We start from the raw sequence: 24,567 nt of genomic DNA on the forward strand, positions 1-24,567 counted from the left end.
ACCCTCACCGCTGACTTTCAAGTCCTTTACAAAGTAAACATGTACAAGTAGATTATTTTTTTACAGTGTTGTTTTGTTGGTGCTGCATTACCTACCTATTTCTTTATATTTATTTTGCCTTCATAGTTCTTCTACCTTTTAATCACTATCAAATTTGTGTTTTAATCTATACAAGTAAAAAAGACCAGGTATTAACTTTCACTATTATTCCCATCAAGCTTCATATCTACCTTAAACATTATTTGTGCATTACTGATAAGAGGAGTCATTTCAAAGATCCAGAGAATTGAGATTATTTCCGAAATACGTACTAGCAGATATGTAGCAACGTGGAGTTTAATACTCCGAAGCCTAGTGTTTGCAATATTTTCAGTAAGCAAAGGAAACAAATTGAGTGTTACCTCCCAGTACTTCCTCAGCTTTTGTACCTACTTTTGTACCGACTCAGATACTCGGTGTTTTAGCATGTCTTTCTCCATGACATATTTCCAGTCCAGATCATCACCATCTCCGTCATGAGGACACAGGAGCTAGAGGAGCACTTTATGTGACCTTCTCAGGGTCACCAAGCTAGTTCTTGGAAGAGCAGCCTTAAAATGCTGTGCTGCCGCCATTTCCATCTGTCTACTGAAGCCTCCAGAGGCGCCACGTGCCCGCCAGTTGGCAGGACGTGGGTGATGTTTTCATCTTAGAGGCCAGCAGGCCTGCCTGAATACACAGTTCTCAAAAATATGACCAGTGAGTCTGAACAGGAGCATTATCCTGACTGTGGGCTTATCAGCCAGCATCTGCCCGCTTCGGTTTGCCGAGTACAAAGGGCGCTAATGAGGCAAACTACTGTTTTTAGCTCTCTTTAGGAGGGGCAGAATACATGCCTGGAGATACTAGCACGCTTTAAAAACCAGCAACAATTTTTCACATTGAAAAGAAAAATGAGAGAGCCATGCCAAGGAGGCTCACTCCTTCATACTCTCAAATGAGCTGTGGCAAATGTGCACGACAAGGACAGAGGACCAGAAATGTTACCTTGTTGAAATCTCACAAGCCTGTCATTAAATGTTCATCTCTATTTTGGGTTCAGCTAGTGGGTGGCAATGGACTTGCAAATGACAGGCAGTTATTCTTCTATACCAAAATATGTTCCCAGAAACCGCTTTGTGAAACATATGGTTGTAAAGTAATTCATATTTTCTTTTTTATTCCTTTTTTTTTTTGTGAGGAAGATCAGCCCTGAGCTAATATCTATTGCCAATCCTCCTCCTTTTTTTCCCTTTTTTCTCCCCAAAGCCCCAGTAGATAGTTGTATGTCACAGTTGCACATCCTTCTAGTTGCTGTATGTGGGACGCCGCCTCAGCATGGCCAGAGAAGCAGTGCGTCCGTGCGCATCCGGGACCTGAACCCAGGCCACCAGTAGTGGAGTGTGCGCAGTTAACCAGTAAGCCACGGGGCTGGCCCAGCTTCATATTTTCTGATAGGAAAAATATCACAATAGATGAGAGTATAAAGGTGAGGGGGGAGTGTGTGAACTAGTCATTGGCTGAGGACTTTGCTTTAAATAAATCACAATATGTCATCCATTCAAGGCTACAATAACAATAAGCCTCTATCCATGGTTCTCATACTGATCCAGGGAGACAAGGGTTCTGCTGGAAATACTTTGGGGCCATTGGAGCGGTTCAGCGGGAGGCTCAGTGGGTGGGACTTTGGGATCTCTATTCCTACTACAATCAGAGGCACCCAACTGTAATTTTTTTAATGAACTATTCTACTGCTCTGTGTCATTTGAAACAGAAAATTATGTTGTAAGCTTTAGGATTTCAGAGTTGAACAGATTTAAAGAACTTCTAATTCAGGCTTTGCAAACTCTTCTCTTGAGGTACTCCTCCCTAGCAAAATAAAATTGACAAGAGAGAAGAATGATAGCATTCTCCTGGGGAATCTGGTGACATAGCCCAGAGCAACCTGCCTTCAAAATCTTATATTTTGTCTTAGAAATTCATAAGGAATTTGTGCTCTCCATATCATAACTATGTTTGCTTTAATATAAAATAATGTTTAAACTTACTTAATATTAAGTAAAATAGTTCTCTAAGAAGTTGCACCAGGGGCCGGCCCCGTGGCTTAGTGGTTAAGTGCGCGTGCTCCGCTACTGGTGGCCCGGGTTCGGATCCCGGGCGCGCACCGACGCACCGCTTCTCTGGCCATGCTGAGGCCACATCCCACATACAGCAACTAGAAGGATGTGCAACTATGACATACAACTATCTACTGGGGCTTTGCGGGAAAAAAAAAAAAGGAGGAGGATTGGCAATAGATGTTAGCTCAGAGCCGTTCTTCCTCAGCAAAAAGAGGAGGATTAGCATGGATGTTAGCTCAGGGCTGATCTTCCTCACACAAAAAATAAATAAATAAAAATAAATAAATAAAGAAGTTGCACCAAGTTTATGTTGTGGCTTAAAATATCCCTTGGCATACCAATGTGTACCTCAAGGGATTAAAAGGCTAAACACATTTTATAGTCAGAAAGACCTGGGTTTGGGATCCAGGTGTGCTACTTACTGGGTAGCTTTGGATAAGTACTTTAACTTATGTGAACCTTTCAGCTCAAATATTGTAATTTTAACCTCCATTGTTGAGGTTGGTGAGACAACATGAATTGGGCTTGCTATTCTTTTCTTTCTTTCCTTTTTTTTTTTTTTTGGTTTGGAGGGATGGGGACCATTTCCTTCTTTTTCCACATGAGCTGCCTTGCAGAAAGAGAGAAGACAAAAAAACGCCAGCCTGAAGGGTGTGTGTGAAAGCAGATGATAAGGGCTCTAAGTTTTTCCTGTGATTATGGGGGAAGAATTTGGCGAGGCAACTACGTGTCTTTTGCCCTCACAGCTTTTTGACACCATTTGACAGAACCCTCTTCTTTATTGTCCTACTGTCTCAGCTTCCCTGCACAGACATGAAGATGGGGACCATATATTCAGACATAAACATTTCTAAAGAATGTAACAGAAGAGGGAGAACTGAACTACATGAGGAAATAAGTAGTGGACAGGCACGAACAGAAGCATAGACACATTATGTAAAATGTGACTTCTGACTCGAAAGAAGAATTGCTTTTTTTTTTTTGTGAGGAAGATCAGCCCTGAGCTAACATCCATGTCAATCCTCCTCTTTTTTTTTTTTTTTTTTGGCTGAGGAAGACTGGCCCTGAGCTAACATCTATTGCCACAGCATGGCCAGACAAGCGGTGCGTTGGTGCGTGCCCGGATCCGAACCCGAGCCGCCAGTAGCGGAGCGTGCGCACTTAACCGCTAAGGCACAGGGCAGGCCCCCCAAAATTGCTTCTTATATTGGAGTCAACGCACCATATTATTTTCTTCACCCAAACCTAATCTTTGTTTTTTTTTTTCAATAATTTTATTTATTTATTTTTTTTCCCCCGAAGCCCCAGTAGATAGTTGTATGTCATAGCTGCACATCCTTCTAGTTGCTGTATGTGGGACGCGGCCTCAGCATGGCCGGAGAAGCGGTGTGTTGGTGTGCGCCCAGGATGGAACCTGGGCCGCCAGCAGCAGAGCGCGCGCACTTAACCGCTAAGCCACGGGGCCGGCCCCAAATCTAATCTTTGTGATGATAATCTAATTAAATGAAAATTCTGAGAGATTCATAAACTGATTTCAGTTTACTGAGTCAACACAGAACAAATTTTTATGTTTTGGTATAATATGAAATCTTATTTATTGAAAGGAAAAGCAAATTTCACCCTGGAGTTAGACTCTCTTTTCAAGTTTGCTGTATTGACCCATATATTGTGACTCATTCATCGCTGAATGTCAGATGAATGCTGATGTTTAGGCATAAGGCTTTCTGAAATTTTAATTCAGAGCTGTTCACATTTTTATGAGGGTAAGGCTCATTTGGAATCTAACCTCTTACTTAGCACTTAGTTTTGATTTCTAGATGCATATTTGAATTAAAAGTTAATATCCTGGTTGACACAGTATGTTATCATTAAAACAAGAATCAAGACAAACGCTGTACTAATACAAAGTGAAGACCTGAAAGAAGGTTAAGTATCTCACTTTCTTCATCAATAGATAGCAGGCAGTTAGCTCAAAGGAGCAAAAACAATGAAGGTCGAATAATCAATAATGATCTGAAACACTACTGAAGCAAAATATATATGATCAATGTAATGAATTTCTTTCTTAAGGGCTAATATGATTTGATATTTGATTGCTTTTCAGGTGAAATACTTCTGTGAAAAGTCCTATTTGCTGTATATGAATAGAAACTCAAGAAAAGGAATTTGTATTGGAATCTTTAGTTGAAATCCAGTTTGCTTCAACTCAGATCCTGTAACCTTTGCTAAAACTCTACTGAGGAAGATGCTCTGTCCTGTTCTGTTCACCATTATATCCTTAGTACCTAGCATACTACCTACTAGTACCTAGTAGGTTCTTGATAAATACCTTGAGAATGAATTTTGATAAACCCCAGACTAGCTGTCAGTATTCTAACAGACTAATTTCTAAAATATTGAGGTATTTTCAAGTTTTTTTTAATCTGGTAAATTTGGTATCTTAAAGAATACTATAAATGAGTTATGAGTATGGAGATACGTTTGGTCCAGTGGCTTATGATCCAAGCAAAGCCAATAAATCTTTACATGTCTTGAAAAATAAGTCTTATTTGCAGCATTTTAGCAGGCTGAATTTTCTAAAATTGATGTACCACAAGCACATTCAGGCAGTATATGTCAACAGTCTGATCATTCTGGCAATCACATTGCAGAGAAAGTAAATCAAGGCAACAGAAGGGCTATGGGCTTACTGAGCCATAGTCACCGTGTTTGCAAAAATCCCTGTTAGAATAAACAGTGGTAAACCATTTGCGAAGCCAAAACTAGCCTTTAATCTCTTATCTAAACCAAGTCTTTAGGACTTGAATAAATTCCAGGAAGTGCTATTTTCAAGTCTTGTTGCTTAGTGTAGTCATAGCACAAAAAAAATAAACAAGATTTCCGTTGGATCTAAGAGAACTATAAAAGTACAGTTTAACATATTGTGGTATCTTCTCTACTGGGATGAAACCAGGAAAAGACTTATTCTTTTGGTATTCTAACTACAGTGAATTTAAACCTGCTATGGAGTGCAAAGTCTACTAAGAACCTTAGAACTGCATATAGCGTTAATTTGCATCAGAAGAAACTGATCTAGGAACAGACTAAGACATTTACTCTAAATAAAACATATTAGTAGGATACTCCCATCAACCTAGCTAAGAAAGTTATCATATCTCCTTTAAGTTTTTTAAATTATTCAAGTAGAAATTGAATGCCAAGACTTGTATTTTAGTTTTAGTCTCATGAAAATTGATACCTAGGCAATGTATGTAAATACCTTGCGCACTGGCTTGAAGACATCTATAATTTCCCCACTGGAAAAGTTCATCACAAATCCTTGTACTGGTTCTTGGTCTCCAAGGTAAGGCTTCCCATTCACGGCAAAGAGCAAACCTGTGACAACATATCCAGATAAACTTTCTTTAAAATATGGAGAAGACTGGCCTTCACATATATGCATGTACATTAGACAAATAATAAACGTAGGGTAACGTGGTCCCTACAATTGGCAACAAAAGTAGAAAAGAAAATACTTAGCAAATGTCTCTTCCTGAGTAATAAGATCAGGAGCAAACCAGGTAGGGGACTAACCTCCTTGTAACAGAAAAACCAGGAAATGGAAGGCCTATTCCACTTAGGAAGCCAGTGGAAATCAGGAACACATAGATATAGATGATATAGGAATAAGAGATATAGAGAGATAGAGATCACAGGCATCCTAAACAGGTATTGGGAAGAGTTAGGTTACTTAAGCCAATTTTGGGATATCAGATCTTTTTAAAAATATGTAATGTCTGCTATAGCTATCAGCAGAATCATAGAAAAATATGCAAAGAAAGTAAGTGAAGTTACAGTATAAATAGAAGAATGATCTAATTTTAAACAGCTGAAGTTTGAATATGTGAGTTGCATATTTCAGATTATCAAAGACATATTTTTTCCCAATTAAAAAAATTAGACCATCTTTTTATATTAATTCCATGAATACTCTTTGTAGTAAAATTGTATTTCTTAGTATAGTAGTGTTTATCCAAAATAATGGAAATTGTGATGTTTTGGTTAAATAAATACTTTAGATGATTAAATCTTTAAAACACAATTAAATATACACAACACTAAACTGCTGTTGAAGATCTTTCTATCTTTCTTTAAGGATTTCAGGATACGGTTCTTTAGCATATCATACTAAAAAAAAAATCAACATTATCAACATCAATTACTATTGTGCAATATTGTAGAGAGAATTAATTATAATACACTTTGTCTTTTGCTTAGATTCTGTTTTTAACTAGATAACCTCTCATCTTCTCTCCTGATGTTTTTCTCCTCATATTTGATTTATTGTTATTTGCTATGAACATGATCATCCTCTTTATCAAGTGAATGGTTATGCCAAATTTATTCTTTAAATATGAGGTAAAAACCAACATGAGAATTTCTCTTTCATTGACATTAATGAGAATCTTTTATTACTTTATTACTTATTCCTTGGGGAAACCAAACTTGCTCCTTATCCAGTCACCTGAGTCCCTTTATTCCATGTCCTAAATAAATTGGGGGCTGTTTGGGAAGACAGTAGCCATGTGCAACTTGAATAACATCAGAAACATAAATACTACAGTGATGACCATAAATAGTCAATGCTACTTTAATGTAAGTATAGATATATTTAATGAAATGTATTGCAAAAATTGTATGTAAATTTTAGAAATATATTTTCAGTTGTTCAGTAGTCATGATTTAAAGAAATCTTATGCTAAGTTATTTTGTGATATGAATTAAGTGGATCTTAAGCTTAGATTATTTTTCTGATTTTCTTCAACTCAAGAAAATCTATTTTGAAAATGTGAAAAAAAGTTTCAGATTTTATTGGTCATTCCTCCTGACATTTAGACATAAGCTTCACTTACTTTCCATATTTACCTTTAAAAAAAAAATGGCCACCACTTGTTAAAAAAATATGAAGCAGAAGTATTTTGAATACTGATTTTATCAGACACATACCATCTGTTGATGATGTGTGAAGACATAATATTAATCATTCATTAACTAGAGAAAATGATCATAATTAAGGAAAAATGAAAATCAACGTTTAGGAACAGTTTTTTAATCCATTACAAACAGTTGTTAAATCTTTTTGAGGTCTTTGTTATTTCCATATAAAGAGCAGTGGCATTTGAGTTGAAAATGATTTACAATGCACTAACAGTTTTAAAATATTTTAAGATCTGACATATAAGGCATCTTCAATCCTGTAATAAGAAAAAATTAATAGAAAGAGGATATTAAGATAAGACAAATAATTTTTAAGAATATAGTATGACAAAACAAAAAATAAATTAAGATGAAATACCTGGTATATATGAAATTGCAAATACATTTCTTCCAAATGCTGCATGTTTAATCTCTCGCACAAATTCTTTGGTGTCAGTTTTAAAACACTGGATCCGACCATTTTCCCTGTCTGCCACACATAATTGACCCAAATGAGGCACAAGGGCCAAACTGTGAGGAACACTGAACTGGCCTGGTTTAGGATTGCTCCCAGAAGACTCTACAGAACAAAGAAAAACCTCAGATAATCAATTTGTAAAATCACCTGAAGTCTGACTCTAAAGTTTTCCAATTTTTCAAATTCATGATAGTAAATGATTAAATATCTAGAACCAGGGGAAAAACAAGGTAAAGGAGTTTATAAGTTTATTCCATAAGACCTCTTACCCACAAACCCTTTACAGATTTTCTCCCTGTTTGGACAAAGTACTTTTTAGATAGAAGCATTCTTTTTCCTCTTAGATGACTGTGTATGTGTGTGTGAATAGCCAATTGGATTTGTCTAGAGGCCCTGTTTTCCTCACTGCAGAGGACAATTACATCCTAAAGAATGTGAGGGGTGGCCAATCTCTTGTCCTGTAATAATGCCTAAGAATTACAATTAGAGATCAAGAGTCTTACTGAGTACCTTCTCCCCATTGTGTGATGAACTTTCCAGTTGGTGAAAACTGCACAATCCGACTGTTACAGTAACCATCTGATACATAGATGGTTCCAGTGTCTGGATCCACAGCCACATCAGTGGGTTGACAGAAGTGATTTTGGTCACTGCCTGGTTGCATGCTCCTTCCCAGGGTTAACAGAGGGCCTCCTTTACTGTTTGGATCCATTTTGAACACCTTTTTAAAAAGGAACAAAAGTCTTACCCATTTTGCATGAATATTAGAGGCATACACCTACCTGTCTAAAACCACTTTCACATACAATTAGAGAGTAGGTGCCTAGAAACTTATTTAAAGGAAGATACTTTTTCAAACCGGATGGGACTCTAGAAATTATCTGGTCTGATTCCTTCATTTGATAAGTGAGGCCTATAAAGATTAAGTGATCTGCTCAAGGGCATCCAGGTAGTTAGTGGTGAGTGGAGACTAGAACATGGATGTCCTTTCCATGCTTCCTTTTTGTCTTTCCTTAGCTAACAGTACAACACTCTCCAGATAATACACGAGCAACAGATGTTTACTGAGATGATGTTTGAAGAGTCTTGTAACTATGTCTTTTGAATTCCAGTTTCTTTTTTCCTAGTTTTCTTAGTTCTTTGCCACCTATTCATAAAACAACATTAAACATGACTTACTCTTTGAGGGAAAGACCTTATGACTATTCTGTGATTGAAATATAACTTCTTTTAAAAAGGACAAAAATTTGATGTATTATACATATACATGTATGTACTAGAGACCTTGCCTCAATTTATAGAAGATTAAGGTGACTCAGGAAGAAAACATAAAACACAAGTGGCAAAACAGAACTGAGACCTGGGGACAGAGGAAAGAAAAGCAAATGTGCAAAGCCAAAAAGGAGGAGGGAGGGCGATACAGTCACGAGAACGAGCTTCACATCTGGCCCTAAGCTTCCTGCCAGCCCAGACGAGAAGAGTAACTTGATCACTTACATACTAGCTTTCCTAGCACTGAGTTCTAAAACAAGAATTTCAGATGTGGCCACTCCATTTTCTTGTTATAAACTTACTGGATCACAGAAAAAGACCCAGACAACTCCAGAGCATTTCAAAAGCATAACACCATAAATTCTATTTGACTAACTGCCAAATGGAAGATTACCTGATGGAGAGCCACGTCTGTGACCCAATAATTTCCATCTTTATCTACACTCAAGCCATGTGGCAAGTAAAACCTGCAAAATAAAAATAATTGTCTTAATTATATATTGATGCCCAAAGCATAAATGAGAGGATTTTTTTTGCTAATCAATCCATAAAGGCAATATAAACTTATAAATCGATAAATGTATATGTGTATTACTATAAAAAAGATCACAAGAGTTGTCAAATGAAAATACCTGTTATAATAGAGACCTCCTTGTAACAAATCTTAAGTGGTATTTAATCATTTTAAAATCTACAAATGAAGCCTACATATCAATTACAAATATTTATTATAAACTATGGTATCTTAGAGTAAACAACACAAATAACATCAATTTAAAAACAAGTTCTAAGATCATAAATATTAACATCTTAGAAGGTGCATAAAACAAATTGCCTAGAGAAATATAAATGGATTTATGTAGTTCGAATAGTTTAAATATACTCCAAGGTAATGTAAGGCTGTATTAATATAAAATATTAAATATATGCCTCAAAAGCTTTAAGAGTGCCTACTAAAGACTTGTAAAACCCACAGAAAACAACTTTCAGCAGATATGGGCTGTGCTCATCTCAGCAAAGTGAAGTGGTCTGCTGGATAATCATTAGAGAAGGTTAATCTATTTAACAAATCAATTGGAATGATCTGGGTAAGGGAATTGTAAACTAATGCAGACAGAGGCTCACAAGCTTAAGGAACTTGGACAGAGTTAACAGACACACGGACAACATCTTAATGTGGTTGTGGTCAAATGACACCTGACAGTCCACAAACTGTGTCTGTCAGATTCTAGCCTTAGCACAGTGTTGACACAACAGATTTTCTTTCTCATGAGCCAAGACTACAATACCCTGACCTTGACTAGTAAACTGAACTAGATCTCTGTTTTGCCGATTGAATGTGAGGGTTATGATTTGCTTTCGACACAGACTGCCCCCACTGTTGGCCAAGTTGATTTAGCAGCAGTTGCTCTGCCTTCCTCTTTAATTCCCTTCTGGAAAGGGAATGCTTCTGATTAATGGGTAGAGCACCAAAGAGACAGGTTCAAACACACTGAGTGGTGGAGCTGGTATTAGAATTTGGCTCCTGATTCACTATCTTAGAATCCTATAAAAAATCTATTTATTACCATTTCCAGAAGCAGCTGCATTCAAAGCGGATGGCTCCCCGCCTTTCAAAGAAGCTGGCTGTCCCTGTGCCTAAGCAGACGCTGCCCTGCCCGAAGATGCCAGGTTAAAATGGTTGAGGACACTCTGTAAGCAGGTGCCCCTTTCTTTCAATGACCATGAATATCAGCCAACTTTTTTTTTGCCAAATGCCATCTAGGAATAAGACCAAATAGGGAGCGGCTTTCAAAGCCAAATTATCTATGCATACTAAGGAAAGCTAAAAATGACATTTATTTAGTCTTCACTTTGAGATGGGAAGAGAGAAGCCTTTTTTCTTAACGGTGATTATGTAATGAGTTTGGTTATGTAACTTTTCTGCTGAAGAATTTTTTTTTTAATCTTCAGATATAGCTGACCAGCAATGCACTTCAATAGCTATGTGTATCTATGGTTCTCTGAAGCTTGACTGCCAATAGGTAGTCTAATAAGAACCACCTGGGGAGCTTTAAAGTACCATTTTGATGCCTGGGCCCCATCTCAGACTAAATCTGAATGTAATGTTTTTGAAGCTGCCCAGGCAATTCTAATGTTCAATCAAGTTTTAAAACCACCCATTTAGAAAATGAAGGATGAGATGGCCCAATAAGTCTCCTGCTTTCCTAAGTTGCACTTTCTGACCACTGTTGTACAACACACTCTTTCCAAGACCAGACCCAATGACATACTTTATACCCAATAGATGTAGTACAAGCCTGAATAACAACATAAGTGATTTAACTCACAGATTTTTTCCACTGGACTGGAGGACTGCAGCATTATTTGGATCTATAACAAGAATGGTATCTTCTTCAATTGGCCCAAGTCCTCTTTGCTGGTAAACAAACTTGCTGTCAAAGGAGCTAAAAAAAAATGCGTTAAAATAGAAAATAAACCAATGAGAAACTTCAAAGAACTTGAGAAATGCAGACCACTCACTTGAGATTCTAAATGCAGAATCAAGAGAAGAGCTCAGATGTATCTCACTTCACTCTTTGTCCCCGGTGATTCAGTATCTTGGATGACACATACCCCACGAGCCTGTAGAACTGTGCTGCTCAGAGTGGTCAGTGGAGCAGCACCATGAAAACCGCATGGAAACGTGAGGTTTCAGACCCACCGAACCCGAACCTGCACTTTCACAAGACCTCCAGGTGACTCACATTCACGTGAGAGTTTGAGAAAAACTACCCCGAACTCTTAAAGTAACTAATTTTTTTAAAGCTCCTCAAAATATTTTAATTCAATAGTTACTTTCTTTTAAACTATATAAGAAAGCATAACATTTTAACTTTCTCTGTAATGATAAGGGAAGTGTAAGTGATTGGAGGAAAGGTAGTGATCAAAAATATGTTTGCTGTGGTACTTGCTACAGGCACAAAACGGAAACACATATTATAAGGATAGAGAACAGAATGTTCAAAATATTTCAAAAATATAAAACATAATTGATTCTTGAAACAAAAATATGCTCAGAGACATAAAACTTTTTTCATGTAATGGCTTTTCTGTAAGTAAAAAAAGGACAACTATGTAATAATATAAAAACTAAAACGAATATGACAATTTCTGCTTTTTAACTCTGTACCTTCCAGGTTATTATAAAATATTATATACATATATGTTTATATATATTTTCCATTTATATTTCTATCTAAATTGTTGGCATATTATTGTTCCTTAAATTGACAATTATCATAGACATTGTACTTACTTCAATTCCTGTTTGGGAAATTATTTGGGATAAATGACAAACATAAACTCTTCTAATCTAAGCTTATGTAACAGAGAGGTAAATATACAAAGCACCAGGAGACCAACTTATATTTTCAAAAATAAAGAACTGGATCAGCACATAATTGAGCCATACGTGTGTGTGTGTGTGTGTGTGTGTGTGTGTATAAAATATATAATATATTTTTCCAGATGAAGTCAATGGATGATCAATGAATATTTCTGTAAAATAAAATTTCCTTTATAGAATCTGACAAGGCTGTGAAACCAAAACTATTAGTATTTTGTAGGTCAACCGTATAAGCAAAACAAGAATCTGAATAACATTAAATATTTACAAAGATATATTTGTAATTTGGAAAAGTGACAGACTGCTTAAATCTGTCACACAGTTATTGATTAGCTGGTTGATATTTTTATGGAACTTATGTAGAGTAACATTAGGAGAATAAAAATTTCAAGATTACATTTTCTTGCCTTTAAAAGTACATATCATACAATTATTTGAGCTTCTTGACTGTTACAGTCTTTCGGGTATATTTTTCCTGAAAGATAACAATAAGTCCCTGAAGTAGTTCTTATTAATGATGCATTCAATTGAACCCAGAATATTGATTCAGCTTTGTCAACCTAAAACTTAAGTAATACTGTTTACATATGCTATTATGTGTAGTTAAAACCACACAGCAGTACTTAGGGAAAAAAAACATAAGTTTATGAAATGGAAGTAATATCACTCACAAAGCATATTTTATAAGACATTCATGAGATCATTATTAAATTGAAATGTGAAATTTTATTAGATAGAAATGTAAGAATATACAAGGTGTTATTAAATCAGGGGAGACTGGTAAAGGGTGAACATGAGGTAACTCTTTCTCAATACTATGAAACACCAAAGAGTTTATCCTATATCTGAAACTCTATTTCAATATGAATTTCTGTATTAAAAACATCATAACTATTCTTCTAGAAAACAAGGTATTGGATTCAACCATCATTGATCTCTTTGTTTTCCAACTTGTCTATGATATTGGATAACGTAAGTTCAGCATGTCTAAGACTCATAGTATGCTACGAGTTCTACATACATGTGAAATAGGATGAAGTCTCTTCATTTATTATCTCCTTTAAGGCTTACATCTTATGTTCATTATTCAGAAACATTTCAGTGCTTTGTAATGGCAATCTAAATATTGTGAGAATTATGCTTTCCCCAACTATAAGGAGTTAAAATCTGTTTTCCCTTTTTTTTCAGTTGAAATTTTGAGATAATTGTAGATTCACATGCAGTTGCAAGAAATAATATGGAGAGATTCCATGTGCACTTTCAGTGGTAGCATTTTGCACAACTATAGTACAATATCATATCCAGGATATTGATATTCATAAAATCCACTGATCATATTTAGATTTCCCTTTCCTTTTTGTATTTCCTAAAATTTTCTTTATTCTTACAGTTTGTTTGCTTGGGCATGGAATATACTAGTACATTACTTCTCTGCTCTACCCCTACCTAGGAGTTAGTAATATGGAAAGTTACTAAATCCTCATAATTCTTACCAACTGCCTTCCACTTCATATGTAGATAGTGTTCTGATTCACCATTGACAGCAAATACTAGTGGCGGTCCAACTGGATATTCTGATAAAACTGGAGCTTATCAGACTCAGCACACCTAATGCCACATCTCTTATTTGCAAAATGACAAACCACACAGGAAGCCTGGCATATTTCCTTGCTCAGAATTTCCCCAAGAAATGGGTTATGCAGTTCTGTAAGATAATGGCCCTTTTGGTCTGTCTTGTCATTCACTTAAATATTCACCATCAGTCCTAAATCTCTGGTCCTACTACTTTAGGAAATACATTCCTATAACTTATTGATGGGGAGAAAGTAGGAAGGAGATCCCACCCCCACCCCAGGAGCATACGTTGAACTCCTATAACTTAAAGCATGTTTTTGATAGCTCCAGCTTATTTCTCCAGACACTCAAATACTCCAAAATGTAAACTCTAACTTAAATTACTCACTGGCAGCCATGTAAACTCAGAGTCAAGGACCTGAACGTTGGACTTGGCTTCCCAGAAGATAAGCTATGTTAAGGAAGAAATATAAACAACCCAGACCCAGAGTCCTCATGCCAGTCAGGGCGAATGAAAATGTAGCTGATGAGTAGGTAAGTGAAAAACATCCTTTATCACTGGTACTGTTCTGCACTGCCCACAAATGGAGAAAAAACGTATCAAGCAGTTGATACTTTGCTGTCACAAACACAATTTGTGTGTGGGTGTCTATACTCATAATCTAGAAATGTTAAGTTTCTAGTGGTGGTAATAAACAGTAAAATTAACTAATTTGAGCATCATCCCCTTTACTTTATTATCCACTTTTTGGTGGTGTTACAGTAAATTGTGAAATAGAAAATGAAGGAGCCAAAAGAAAAATATGTAACAAAACTAAATAAGCTATAGAGTAAATAAATCAGATTTTTATAATAAAAAATTGGATACGCAGAAAATGTCAGATCTCTCAACTGATCTTTCTCAATATCTCATTACAATGTGACAACCAATAATTTGGTTTGTTTTTTAGGTTTTTTTGCTACCACAAATTACCCTCACGTCATTAGTGTGTACAGAGGGCATTTTATATAATGCTTAAGATTAGCCACTTTTCCTACGTTTACAGCTTTACGATTACTACTCATAATATTCCTACATGTTCTCTGTATCCATTAAGGATCTCAGTGATTAGGCAAGTTCTTGAATTTAATGATTATAGAGACTCTGTTCATTTAACCACCACCTCTCAAAACAAAGAAGAAAAAATAACACAAAGTAAACAAAACATAAAAATCAAAAACCAAAGACGGTTTTTGCTAATATGCTAAGATATATTAGCATCTTTTAAATGTATTAATTTACTTCAGTAACATAAATAACAACTAACAAAATTCTAGAATTCTTAGGAAGATTATAGCTTTAAAAGGAATTAACTACAACACAATAGGCCCGACCATTTCATTGAAAATCTTTTGTGATACCCTTTAACAGATGTCTATATGTTTAAACTGACAGCATCAAGGGACATTCAATCCCTCAACTAATTGGTGGACCAGTCCTAATTCTTTCACTTGGGAGAGCTGGAGCTTCATGCAACTAATGGCTTGCCCCTCATAGTTACACAAAGCAAGTAAAAGAAATTGATGTTTTTTTCTTAAATGGGAAAATCACACACACACACACACATTAAATCTGTGAAATAAAGTAGTTTATAAACTCTTTTGTAATTTAAAGAAAGGTAATCCTTGAACAGTTCACAAATGGGTGTCAGATTATAGAGCTGGGTACACCGTTGCTATAGCAAACTGCTTATTTAGTGTTTTAAAGCAGCTACCCCGCATTATATGCTGGGGAGAGGTCTTTATTTCAACCCCATTTAACTTTTTACAGGATATAATACTCCCCTGCACATTTCACACAGTGCCTGGAGCACTCCTGATTTTTGTTTGCTTCTCTGAAAAAGCACTCAGCCAAAAAGATTGAACAGCAGCCTGTGGGCCAGAATTCATCAGTTCTTTATTTTAGCAATTTGAATCCCCCATTAATGATTCTGCACATTAGCAGCTAATCAAACAGTTTAGATAAGGCTGAGAAGAAATGCTTTGCTAGATTCACACACACAAAAAACTAAAGTAAGGAGAAAAATAAACTTCTGGGCCATCAATCAAAATTAAGGGAGTGCAAAATAAATAATAGCAACTGAAGAGAGAAGTAAAATATAATGCTGTAATTATATAAATTAAGAAGCTGGAGAAAGAACCATAGGTTTTCAAGAGAGAAAATAAGTGGAAATGTACCCTCAATGTTAGGAAAGCAAAGACATATCATACAAAGGCCAGAGACTTTAAATGGAAGGTAATTTAATATTATATTGAAAACATTTACTTCTGAATATATACACATTGCAAAAAATCCCTGTGAGGAGGAAAAGAGGTTGGCATACAAAGAAACCAGTATCACTATTTAGTGCCCTGATGGACCTAGCATCAGAGACATCACAAAGAGGGATGAAAAGAACAAAGAACTAGGTATGATGGCACTGGGCTCTGTTGGTCAGTGAGGCCACTGGGGACAAGTCACTTAACAAAGCGCCTTTTGTTACTCGACAGAATGAGGCACTTATTAAAGCCCTATTTTTTGGACCAGGCAACTGAGAGTTAGGGAGTTCAAATGTCTTGATGCAGGTCTCAAACCTAGGAAATGGTAACCAAGATTCAAACCCAGGTCTCCTGTCTTCAAAAATGTGGTTTTCTCTTACTAGGACTGACCTCACTAGACTGGAGAATGTCCCTGCCAGGTATCAAATTTAATTGGATATGTAGAAGGGATAGAAGAATAGTCACATAACTAAGAGGAATTACAGAAAGTGGCATAAAACTGGAAGAAAATGGCTCGAGTAAAATGGGAAATGGCAATATGACAGACACAGGTAGAAAAGGGGAACATTCTTTTTGTAGAACTCCTCACAGTGTTCTCTCAGATATGAAGGTCCTAAGGTGCCACTCAGTCACTTTGAGTTGTTTTCCAGACCCAATTAATTCTCAAGATATGAAAGAATTTGCAGATGTAGAAGCAGAACCCTGAGCAGATATCTTAACTGAGACTCCACAAAATTAGCGAGGCAAATCTTGAACTGATTTTTCTGAAAAGTTAGGAAGCAGATAGATTTCTGAAACGATAGATCTTGGCAAAATTCCGTAAAGCATTGAGGAAGAGATGGTTTGTGAACTATTTGGCAGGCAGGTGGCACAAGATTCCCAGAAGACCACATCTCTAAGAACAAAACTTGCTAAACCAACTACTCAACTGTTAAAATTTTATAAACATTGATGAAGATATGAAAGGCGTGCTTATCGAACAGACTTAATACAAGGCTGGGAGGGATAGCATATTCTCTGGTTAATTAAGAATAAAATAATATCTGTAAATTGAAGCAAGGCTAAATCTAATGAAGTGAAATGTAATTGGAATAAAGTCCCGAATTCAATATTTTAAAAACACTGTGTAAGTATAAATTTCCAGTAAAAACTTGAGCACAATTTTATGAAATATATTTGGAGATCTTAGTAGATTATAAATTCAACACAAGGCAACAAGGTGATATGACTGTTGAAGAACAGTGAATACAATCCTTTTATATTGACCGATATTTAGAATACATAGCAAGGAAAGCAACTGCACTGCTGATCAGATAATACATGAGCAACTGTGGCCACTTCTCAACCAAACACTTTAAAGAGCTAAGAAACCAGAGCACCTTCAGATGAAAGAATCATGTCAGCATGAAGATTGCTTGAGGGCCTGGGGGTTTAGGCTGGAGAAGACAAGTTTCTTCAAATATGCAAATAATTGACATTGACAAATGGGAGTGAATTCATCCTGCATTAGGCTGTCATGAAGCTGGAGTTATAAGACTCAGATTTGAGTTTAACATAATGAAGAACTTTATAACATCTAGATGAGTCCCATAATCAGAAAGTATGTCTCATATCCAGGGAATTTCTTGGCATGGAAAGAGTTCAAGCACTGGATGACTGTGGAAGATTTTATAACGAAAGAGAAGTCTGCATCAGGGGGGAGGTTGGAGATGAGCTCACTGGTGGACATTTGCTATTCTGGGTGCCCAATGTCTACTGGCCTATTTCTTGCTAATGAAACCTCAATTTTTCTTTAGTTGACATAGACTCTGAGCTTCACTCTCAGTCCATTTGCTTTGGATGATGTCAACTCCACTCGCACATGCCAGGGATAGAACAAAAAACTTAGACTAAGCCAAAGAGTGGATTTCATTCCTCTGTCCACAGTGATTGGTTTAGGGATGGAAGAGACATGATCTAAGTCAGACCAAAGAATGCTAAAAGACTCAACCTAAGGATTTTCTGTTGACCTACCAGGGACAAAGACTATCTCTTTTGTGAGATGAGTGTGATGATGTGATTTTGAAGCTGCAAGACAGGAGGGGGAATAAACCAGGCCCTAGGAATGGAGCCAACTAGGAGAAAATGGGTTGAAAAATGGATCCTGGTGATGTGGGCTACCATACCCTTAAAGTTTTCATTTACACAAACTAATAAATGTCCTCTTTTCTTAAGCTAGTTTGTGTTGGGTTTTCTCTCTTATTGGTATCAGAAAGAATCCCAAGAGATAACGACTTCCAAGAATGCTTCCAACTCCATGTGAAGAAATAATAATTGATATATAGGAAACAACTTTTAACACTCAAAAATCAGGGGTACAACCCATGGTTTAGTTAACTGGGTATGTGATATGAGTCCTGCACAGCAGAACCTCAACCATAGCTGAGATAAGTAAAAGAAAGGCCAAGAAACAAGCCTTTGACAGTGCTGGTGATTTTAAGACAGAGATCCAAGCTGTTACTGAGACAGGAGCTACCCAGCCCCTGCTGGGGGACATTTAAACTTTAAAGAGCTCTAGCTGACAGGCTGCTCTACCACCAGGGCAGACAAAAGGCTCTTTAAAGTTTCATTACACCCTGCTGGTAAGAGGCATTTCCTATTTCAGAGAGAAGAAACTTCTTAAAGTAGCCATATTGAAGTAAGGGACAGATAGCAAGGAAAATGGAAATCAAACTGAGAAAGGGAGTGACAATCATCTTTCAGGAGGTTAAGTGGTTTATTATTATTATTATTATTATTATTATTAATTATTATTATTATTATTTTGGTTGTCATGCTTACTTAGCGTGGTTAACTACAAGAGTAAGGGCTGATCAGGGCTATCAGGCAGGAAGAGAATAGTACTTTACAAAGACAGTTGATATGATGAAATCAAAAGAGCTTTGGCTACTGAGAATTAATTAGGGATTATTATTAACTCCAATAACTTTTTTTTTTTTTAAAGATTTTATTTATTTATTTTCCCCCCAAAGCCCCAGTAGATAGTTGTATGTCATAGCTGCACATCCTTCTAGTTGCTGTATGTGGGACACGGCCTCAGCATGGCCGGAGAAGCGGTGGGTCGGTGCGCGCCCGGGATCCGAACCCGGGCCGCCAGCAGCGGAGTGCACGCACTTAACCGCTAAGCCACGGGGCCAGCCCTCCAATAACTTTCTGATACTTAAAAAATGATCACCTCCTAAGAACTACGGGCTATAGGGTGCTTAGATTTGATTTAGAGCAAGCTCTGGCCTTATGTAACCTACAATTTTGTGAATGTGAGAAATATCAGGATCGAAAGATTCCAAGGAAAACTAATACAGGATTTCTCACTACTCCATCCAAACAGTGGTAGTGTGGGGGATCAGAATTTGCCACCCCCAAATGAGTCTCTTTGTCCCATTAGTTTTGGGACAAAAGACAAAAGAAACTTTGACCTTCCCTCTAACTGCCTAAAAGAATTTAAGATAGAAGGCCTGTCCCAGCAAGCAGCTAATACCAGAAGATAACTAGAGTATGATATAAACCAGGTGTGACAGACAGGAAGGCACTAGCAAGCCCATTTTTATCAAAGTTCTGTCTCTCGTGTCACATTGTCTATAGATGGCCCAGCAAACACTTAAAGTTTATCAAACATCTGCATTTCCATCTCCATGTAAATTGCCTTCCTCTACTCTGAAGTCCCAAACCACTACCCCCAACATCCTCCTTTGTCTTTAGGTGAAGATGGTATTTAAGGTGGCGGTTTTGGCCATTCTGGAGAGTTACTCAGTTTTCTGGATCTCTCCCATGTATACATGTTATTAAACTTTGTTTGATTTTCTCCTGTTATTCTGTCTCATGTCAATTTAATTCTTAGAACAGCCAGAAGCACCAAGAGGGTAGAGGAATAGTGCTCACTCCCCTACAGTTACAACAAGAATGTAATTTTCACCCCAACTTTAATTTCCATTGTCTTTCACCAGCACATCATAAATTCTATAGGAAGAAGCTTTTTCTTCGTATAATCCTTGGATATTTAATGAAGGGTAAGAAAAACTATGTAGTTTGTCTATTTTATATAATGTGATTTATGCATGTAGGAAGGATGGTCATGCATGACCATTCAAAGAACAGAACCCACAAATCTGACTCTATTGTCCTAAAAAATAACTAACAGAGTAATCCACTTCTAATTCCCTTCATGAATAATAAAGCAGAGAGTGGCTGAAAGCAGAGATCTGAGTTCCAGAAGAGAATTTCCTCACAACCTCAGATTACAAAGGACGCTGGAGACCAAGAGGCAATACAAGAGAGGCAGGAGGAAAGAGAGAGAACAAATATTCTTACATCTGAAAGATAAAGATGAAGAAGGAAGAAGAAACAGATTTAATGAGTTAAATCAGCACTTCTGCTTTGAAGAGGTTTTGCATTTTTTTTTAATTGAAGTATAGTTGACATATAATATTATGTTAGTTTCAGGTGTACAACATAGTGATTCGACATTCATATACATTACGAAATGATCACCACAATTAGTCTAGTAACAATCTGTCACCATACAAAGTTATTACAATATTATTGACTATATTTCCTATGCTGTATACTACATCCCTGCGATTTATTTATTTTATAACTGGAAGTTTGTACCTTAGTCCCCTTCACCTATTTTGCCCATGCCCCCCACCTCTCTCCCCTCTGGCAACCGCCAGTTTGTTCTCTGTATCTGTGAGTCTGTTTATGTTTTGTTTTGTTTTGTTTGTTTGTTTTGTTTTTTAGATTCCACATATAAGTCTTGCATTTTTAACAATGCCCCTTTGTTGGTGCCATTTATCTGGGTAAACACACCAGGGCTTTGGCAATGAAACTGGAATCTATTTACATGTAATATCTAGATGAAAGCTAGATGCCAGGAAAAAGCAGTTTTTCAGCTAAGACTGCCATATAAGTCACAGAAAATATTCTTATGTGGCTTTTGTTTCATAGTCTTGTGTCACCTCCTATCCCAAGCTTGCCTTTACTGACCCCTTTTTCTATTAAACTATTCCAGCCTCTGCTGTTCACTTGGAATGAATATCACATTAAAATGGAAAATTGGACTTTGTCCAATTTAGCTTTAGCTAGCTGAAACAGTATCAATGGGAGAAAATGATGCTGCAATTTTCTTCTCTGGTAAAATGTGGCTAGAAATCCATGCAGAAAATGTAGCAATATTCATTAAAATGAAGAAAATATGCTACAATGAATAGTAATAGTTTGCTTTTAAAAGCACTTGTTAAAATACCATTAGATGTTCAATAATGACTAAGACGACGTAACAGAGATGTATGAATAGGAATGTTGAGTTCAATTGTTTGCTTTGAACTCTGAAGTGATCTCTTTCTCAGATTCCATTTTCAAGTGTGACAACTGGAAAGGACAATTAAATAGTAATGAAGCTATCAATCTACTTTGAAATGCCGACTGAGTTCCATCTTCAACTGCACAAAGAAAACTACATACACGTATACATGACTGAGCAGGTGTAGCATAAGTTTAATCAACATCTCTGAAAAACAAGGAAAAAAACAAACTATATATACATAGACCCTCAATTTTCCAAATGGGACCCTATAGCCGTACACTTGAAAGGAAAAGATTCATTACACTTAATTGATAAGATATTTTAAAATTACCTTCATATGTAAATTTGTGCTAAAACAAATGGAAAATGGATATTCATTACTCAGGAGAATTAAGATGACCTGCTAAATTTTGGAGCAAGCTTTTAAAAACAAAATCATGTGGGGCTGGCCCAGTGGTGTAGTGGTTAAGTTCATGTACTCGGCGCTTTGGCGGCCCAAGGTTTCCAGGTTGGGATCCCGGGTGCAGACCTCCGCACCGCTTATCAAGCCAGGCTGTGGCAGGTGTCCCACATGTAAAGTAGAGGAAGATGGGCATGGATGTTAGCCCAGAGCCAATCTTCCTCAGCAAAAAGAGAAGGATTGGCAACAGATGTTAGCCTAGGGGTAATCTTCCTCACCAAAAAACCCCCCAAAAAACCAAAACAAACAAAATCATGTGAATGTGCTCACAATCTTATAAAAGGCAATATCACAAAGTGCATAAGTGGGCCAGCTCTGGAGTCAGATGGAAAGAAACTGAAGCCTGGCTTTGCCACTTGTCAACTGTGATAGCGCAAAACACTTACCTTCTCTCGGTTTCTTCATCTGTAAAATGTGAATGATGATGATGATAATAGTGCCTAACTGTTGTGGGGTAATTTATGTAAACATTTAGAAGAGTAACAGGCCGACAGTGAACAATAAATTTTAGACATTTTTACCAAAAAATCCCCATATAAGAAGATAGTGGAAGATAGAATAAAAGGTTGGAAAGAGAAACCCAGAGGGAAAAGCAGGGGTAGTAGTCCTAGTATTATGCTTAAGTCTTTGGTGCTCATGAAAAGAGCAAATCTGAGTAATAAAATTAATCTATATGAAAATGTGAAGGCCAAGGTACTGACTACTTCTACACAGGTGGTGGCCAAACTGCTCCCACCACAGTCTCCAGGAGGCTCATCGTTGTCACTGCCGTGGAGCAGTCGGATGGAAGGGAGAGTCCAACGGCCTTAGAATGGTTCTGTACCCAGTACATGGAAATAACAAAGTGCTTTACTGTAGTGAACTAATAACTTCTCTTAGTTGATCGTTTATCATGATGCACTTTCTTTGAAGTCTTGAAATGCCTCAGCAACGTACTGCCTTAACTGCCTTTAATGTTATTCTCCTTGGGAATGTGAAGGTAGTTTCATGGCGGGGGGGGGGGGCAAAATGATAAGTGGCAGACTCACGGATTGTTATTGCATTCTCTCCATAAACTAGTTCCTGAAACTATTGTAATTGTTTTAAAATGCACAAGATTCCTCTCTGCTCCTTATCACAGTCATACATTAAGAGAACAAATATGTCTTGCCCTCAAAAATCAAGTTCAAAAAGAATCTTGATAGTTCTCTCACCATTTTTCTTGGTTTAATGAAAAGTGATGCATGCTATTTTTATCTTCATTTACTCGTCAAAGGAAAAATATTACTTACTTTCCATCCCAGACGTGGTCACCTCTGTGGAAAATCACCAGGTTATTCCTAGGGTCCAGAGCCACCCCAGAAACCTGGCCTGGTAACAAGTATACTCCAGGCCAATCCAGTGCCTCTTCTACATGGAAATCTAAAAGATAAATCCATACATTTAGTGTAAAAAAGAAAGCCCGTATAACCTCATGAAGATTCACAATGGTTATAAGAAAGTCATGCAGTGATATCACTAGATGCAAAGAAAAAAAAATCAAGCCGTGCTCTACATAAAATATACCACATGCACATGCCAAGTAGCTTCCTGAGTGAAATAAAGTGACTGTGAACTTGTTTGGGGACTATATGCTCTCTTTTCCTGTTGATTAGATGCCTATAAAACCAGCTTACCCTTAAGTCATTAAAGAGCAAATTTGAGACTGCCTTTTCCTTGACAAGATTCTTATTTTACATTAGCATCTTTGGAAAATATGGCAACATGGATGGCATCATTTTAATACAAAGCTTTTTTTTTTTTTTTTTTAATAATTTTATTTATTTATTTATTTTCCCCCAAAGCCCCAGTAGATAGTTGTATGTCATAGTTGCACATTTTCTAGTTGCTGTATGTGGGACGCGGCCTCAGCGTGGCCGGAGAAGCAGTGTGTCTGTGCGCGCCCGGGATCTGAACCCGGGCCGCCTGCATCGGAGCGCACGCACTTAACCGCTAAGCCACGGGGCTGGCCCCAAAGCTTTTTTTTTTTCCTGAGGAAGATTCACCCTGAGCTAACATCTGTGCCAAGCTTCCTCTATTTTGTATGTGGGTAGCTGCCACAGCATGGCCGCTGATGAGTGGTATAGGTCTGCGCCTGGAAACTGAACCCGGGCTGCCAAAGCAGAGTGTGCCGAACTTAACCACTAGGCCATGGAGCCGGCCTCAGTACAAAGCTTTCTGAATGCTGTAAATAAATAGCAAGCATGGGCAATAAGTCTGTGTGTGTGCATGTGTGTGTATCTGTCTGTCTGTCTCTCATCCAACTCCTGTGTAAATTCTGAATGTTCAATATACATTAGACCCTATAATAAACCATTACTGATTATCCCTTGTACAAGGAACTATATAAGATACCCATCTCATTTCTCCTAACTTCAGTGTTCCTGTAACAGTGAGAATGGAAAGATACTCTCTTTCACTGCTTATATTTCACTGTGTCGTTAACAAGAGAAAGGAAAAATTTCTGATCAGAATACATTTATTCTTAGAGAGTACCTGGGTTCATTTGTGCTAACCCTTTTATAAATATGCTCATGAATAAAGAGGTTTGACGTATGGAGTAGCTATACTAACTGAAGATATAAACCTATGAAGATACTGTGGAATCTATTGTATCAGGGTCAATATTTCTTTCCCTCTCGA

General features: G+C 37.1%; 1 protein-coding gene across 15 annotated transcripts in view; it reads right to left on the bottom strand.

Moving 5' to 3' along the window:
- The window catches only part of PAM (peptidylglycine alpha-amidating monooxygenase), a 289,799-nt gene that overhangs the window by 12,918 nt on the left and 252,314 nt on the right, over positions 1 to 24,567 (bottom strand). For all 15 annotated transcript variants that reach the window (XM_087429982.1, XM_087429979.1, XM_087429984.1 and 12 more), the window contains 6 exons: positions 23,178 to 23,307; positions 11,175 to 11,291; positions 9,239 to 9,311; positions 8,083 to 8,293; positions 7,474 to 7,674; positions 5,398 to 5,513 (listed from right to left, as the gene is read on the bottom strand). In XM_087429982.1, coding sequence (XP_087286108.1) covers positions 5,398 to 5,513; positions 7,474 to 7,674; positions 8,083 to 8,293; positions 9,239 to 9,311; positions 11,175 to 11,291; positions 23,178 to 23,307 — 848 coding nt within the window. The remainder of the gene's footprint in view (positions 1 to 5,397; positions 5,514 to 7,473; positions 7,675 to 8,082; positions 8,294 to 9,238; positions 9,312 to 11,174; positions 11,292 to 23,177; positions 23,308 to 24,567) is intronic.

Source organism: Ceratotherium simum, chromosome 4 (genome assembly GCF_057802395.1).
Source record: "Ceratotherium simum simum isolate JZ-2026a chromosome 4, ASM5780239v1, whole genome shotgun sequence".
NCBI lineage: Eukaryota > Metazoa > Chordata > Mammalia > Perissodactyla > Rhinocerotidae > Ceratotherium > Ceratotherium simum.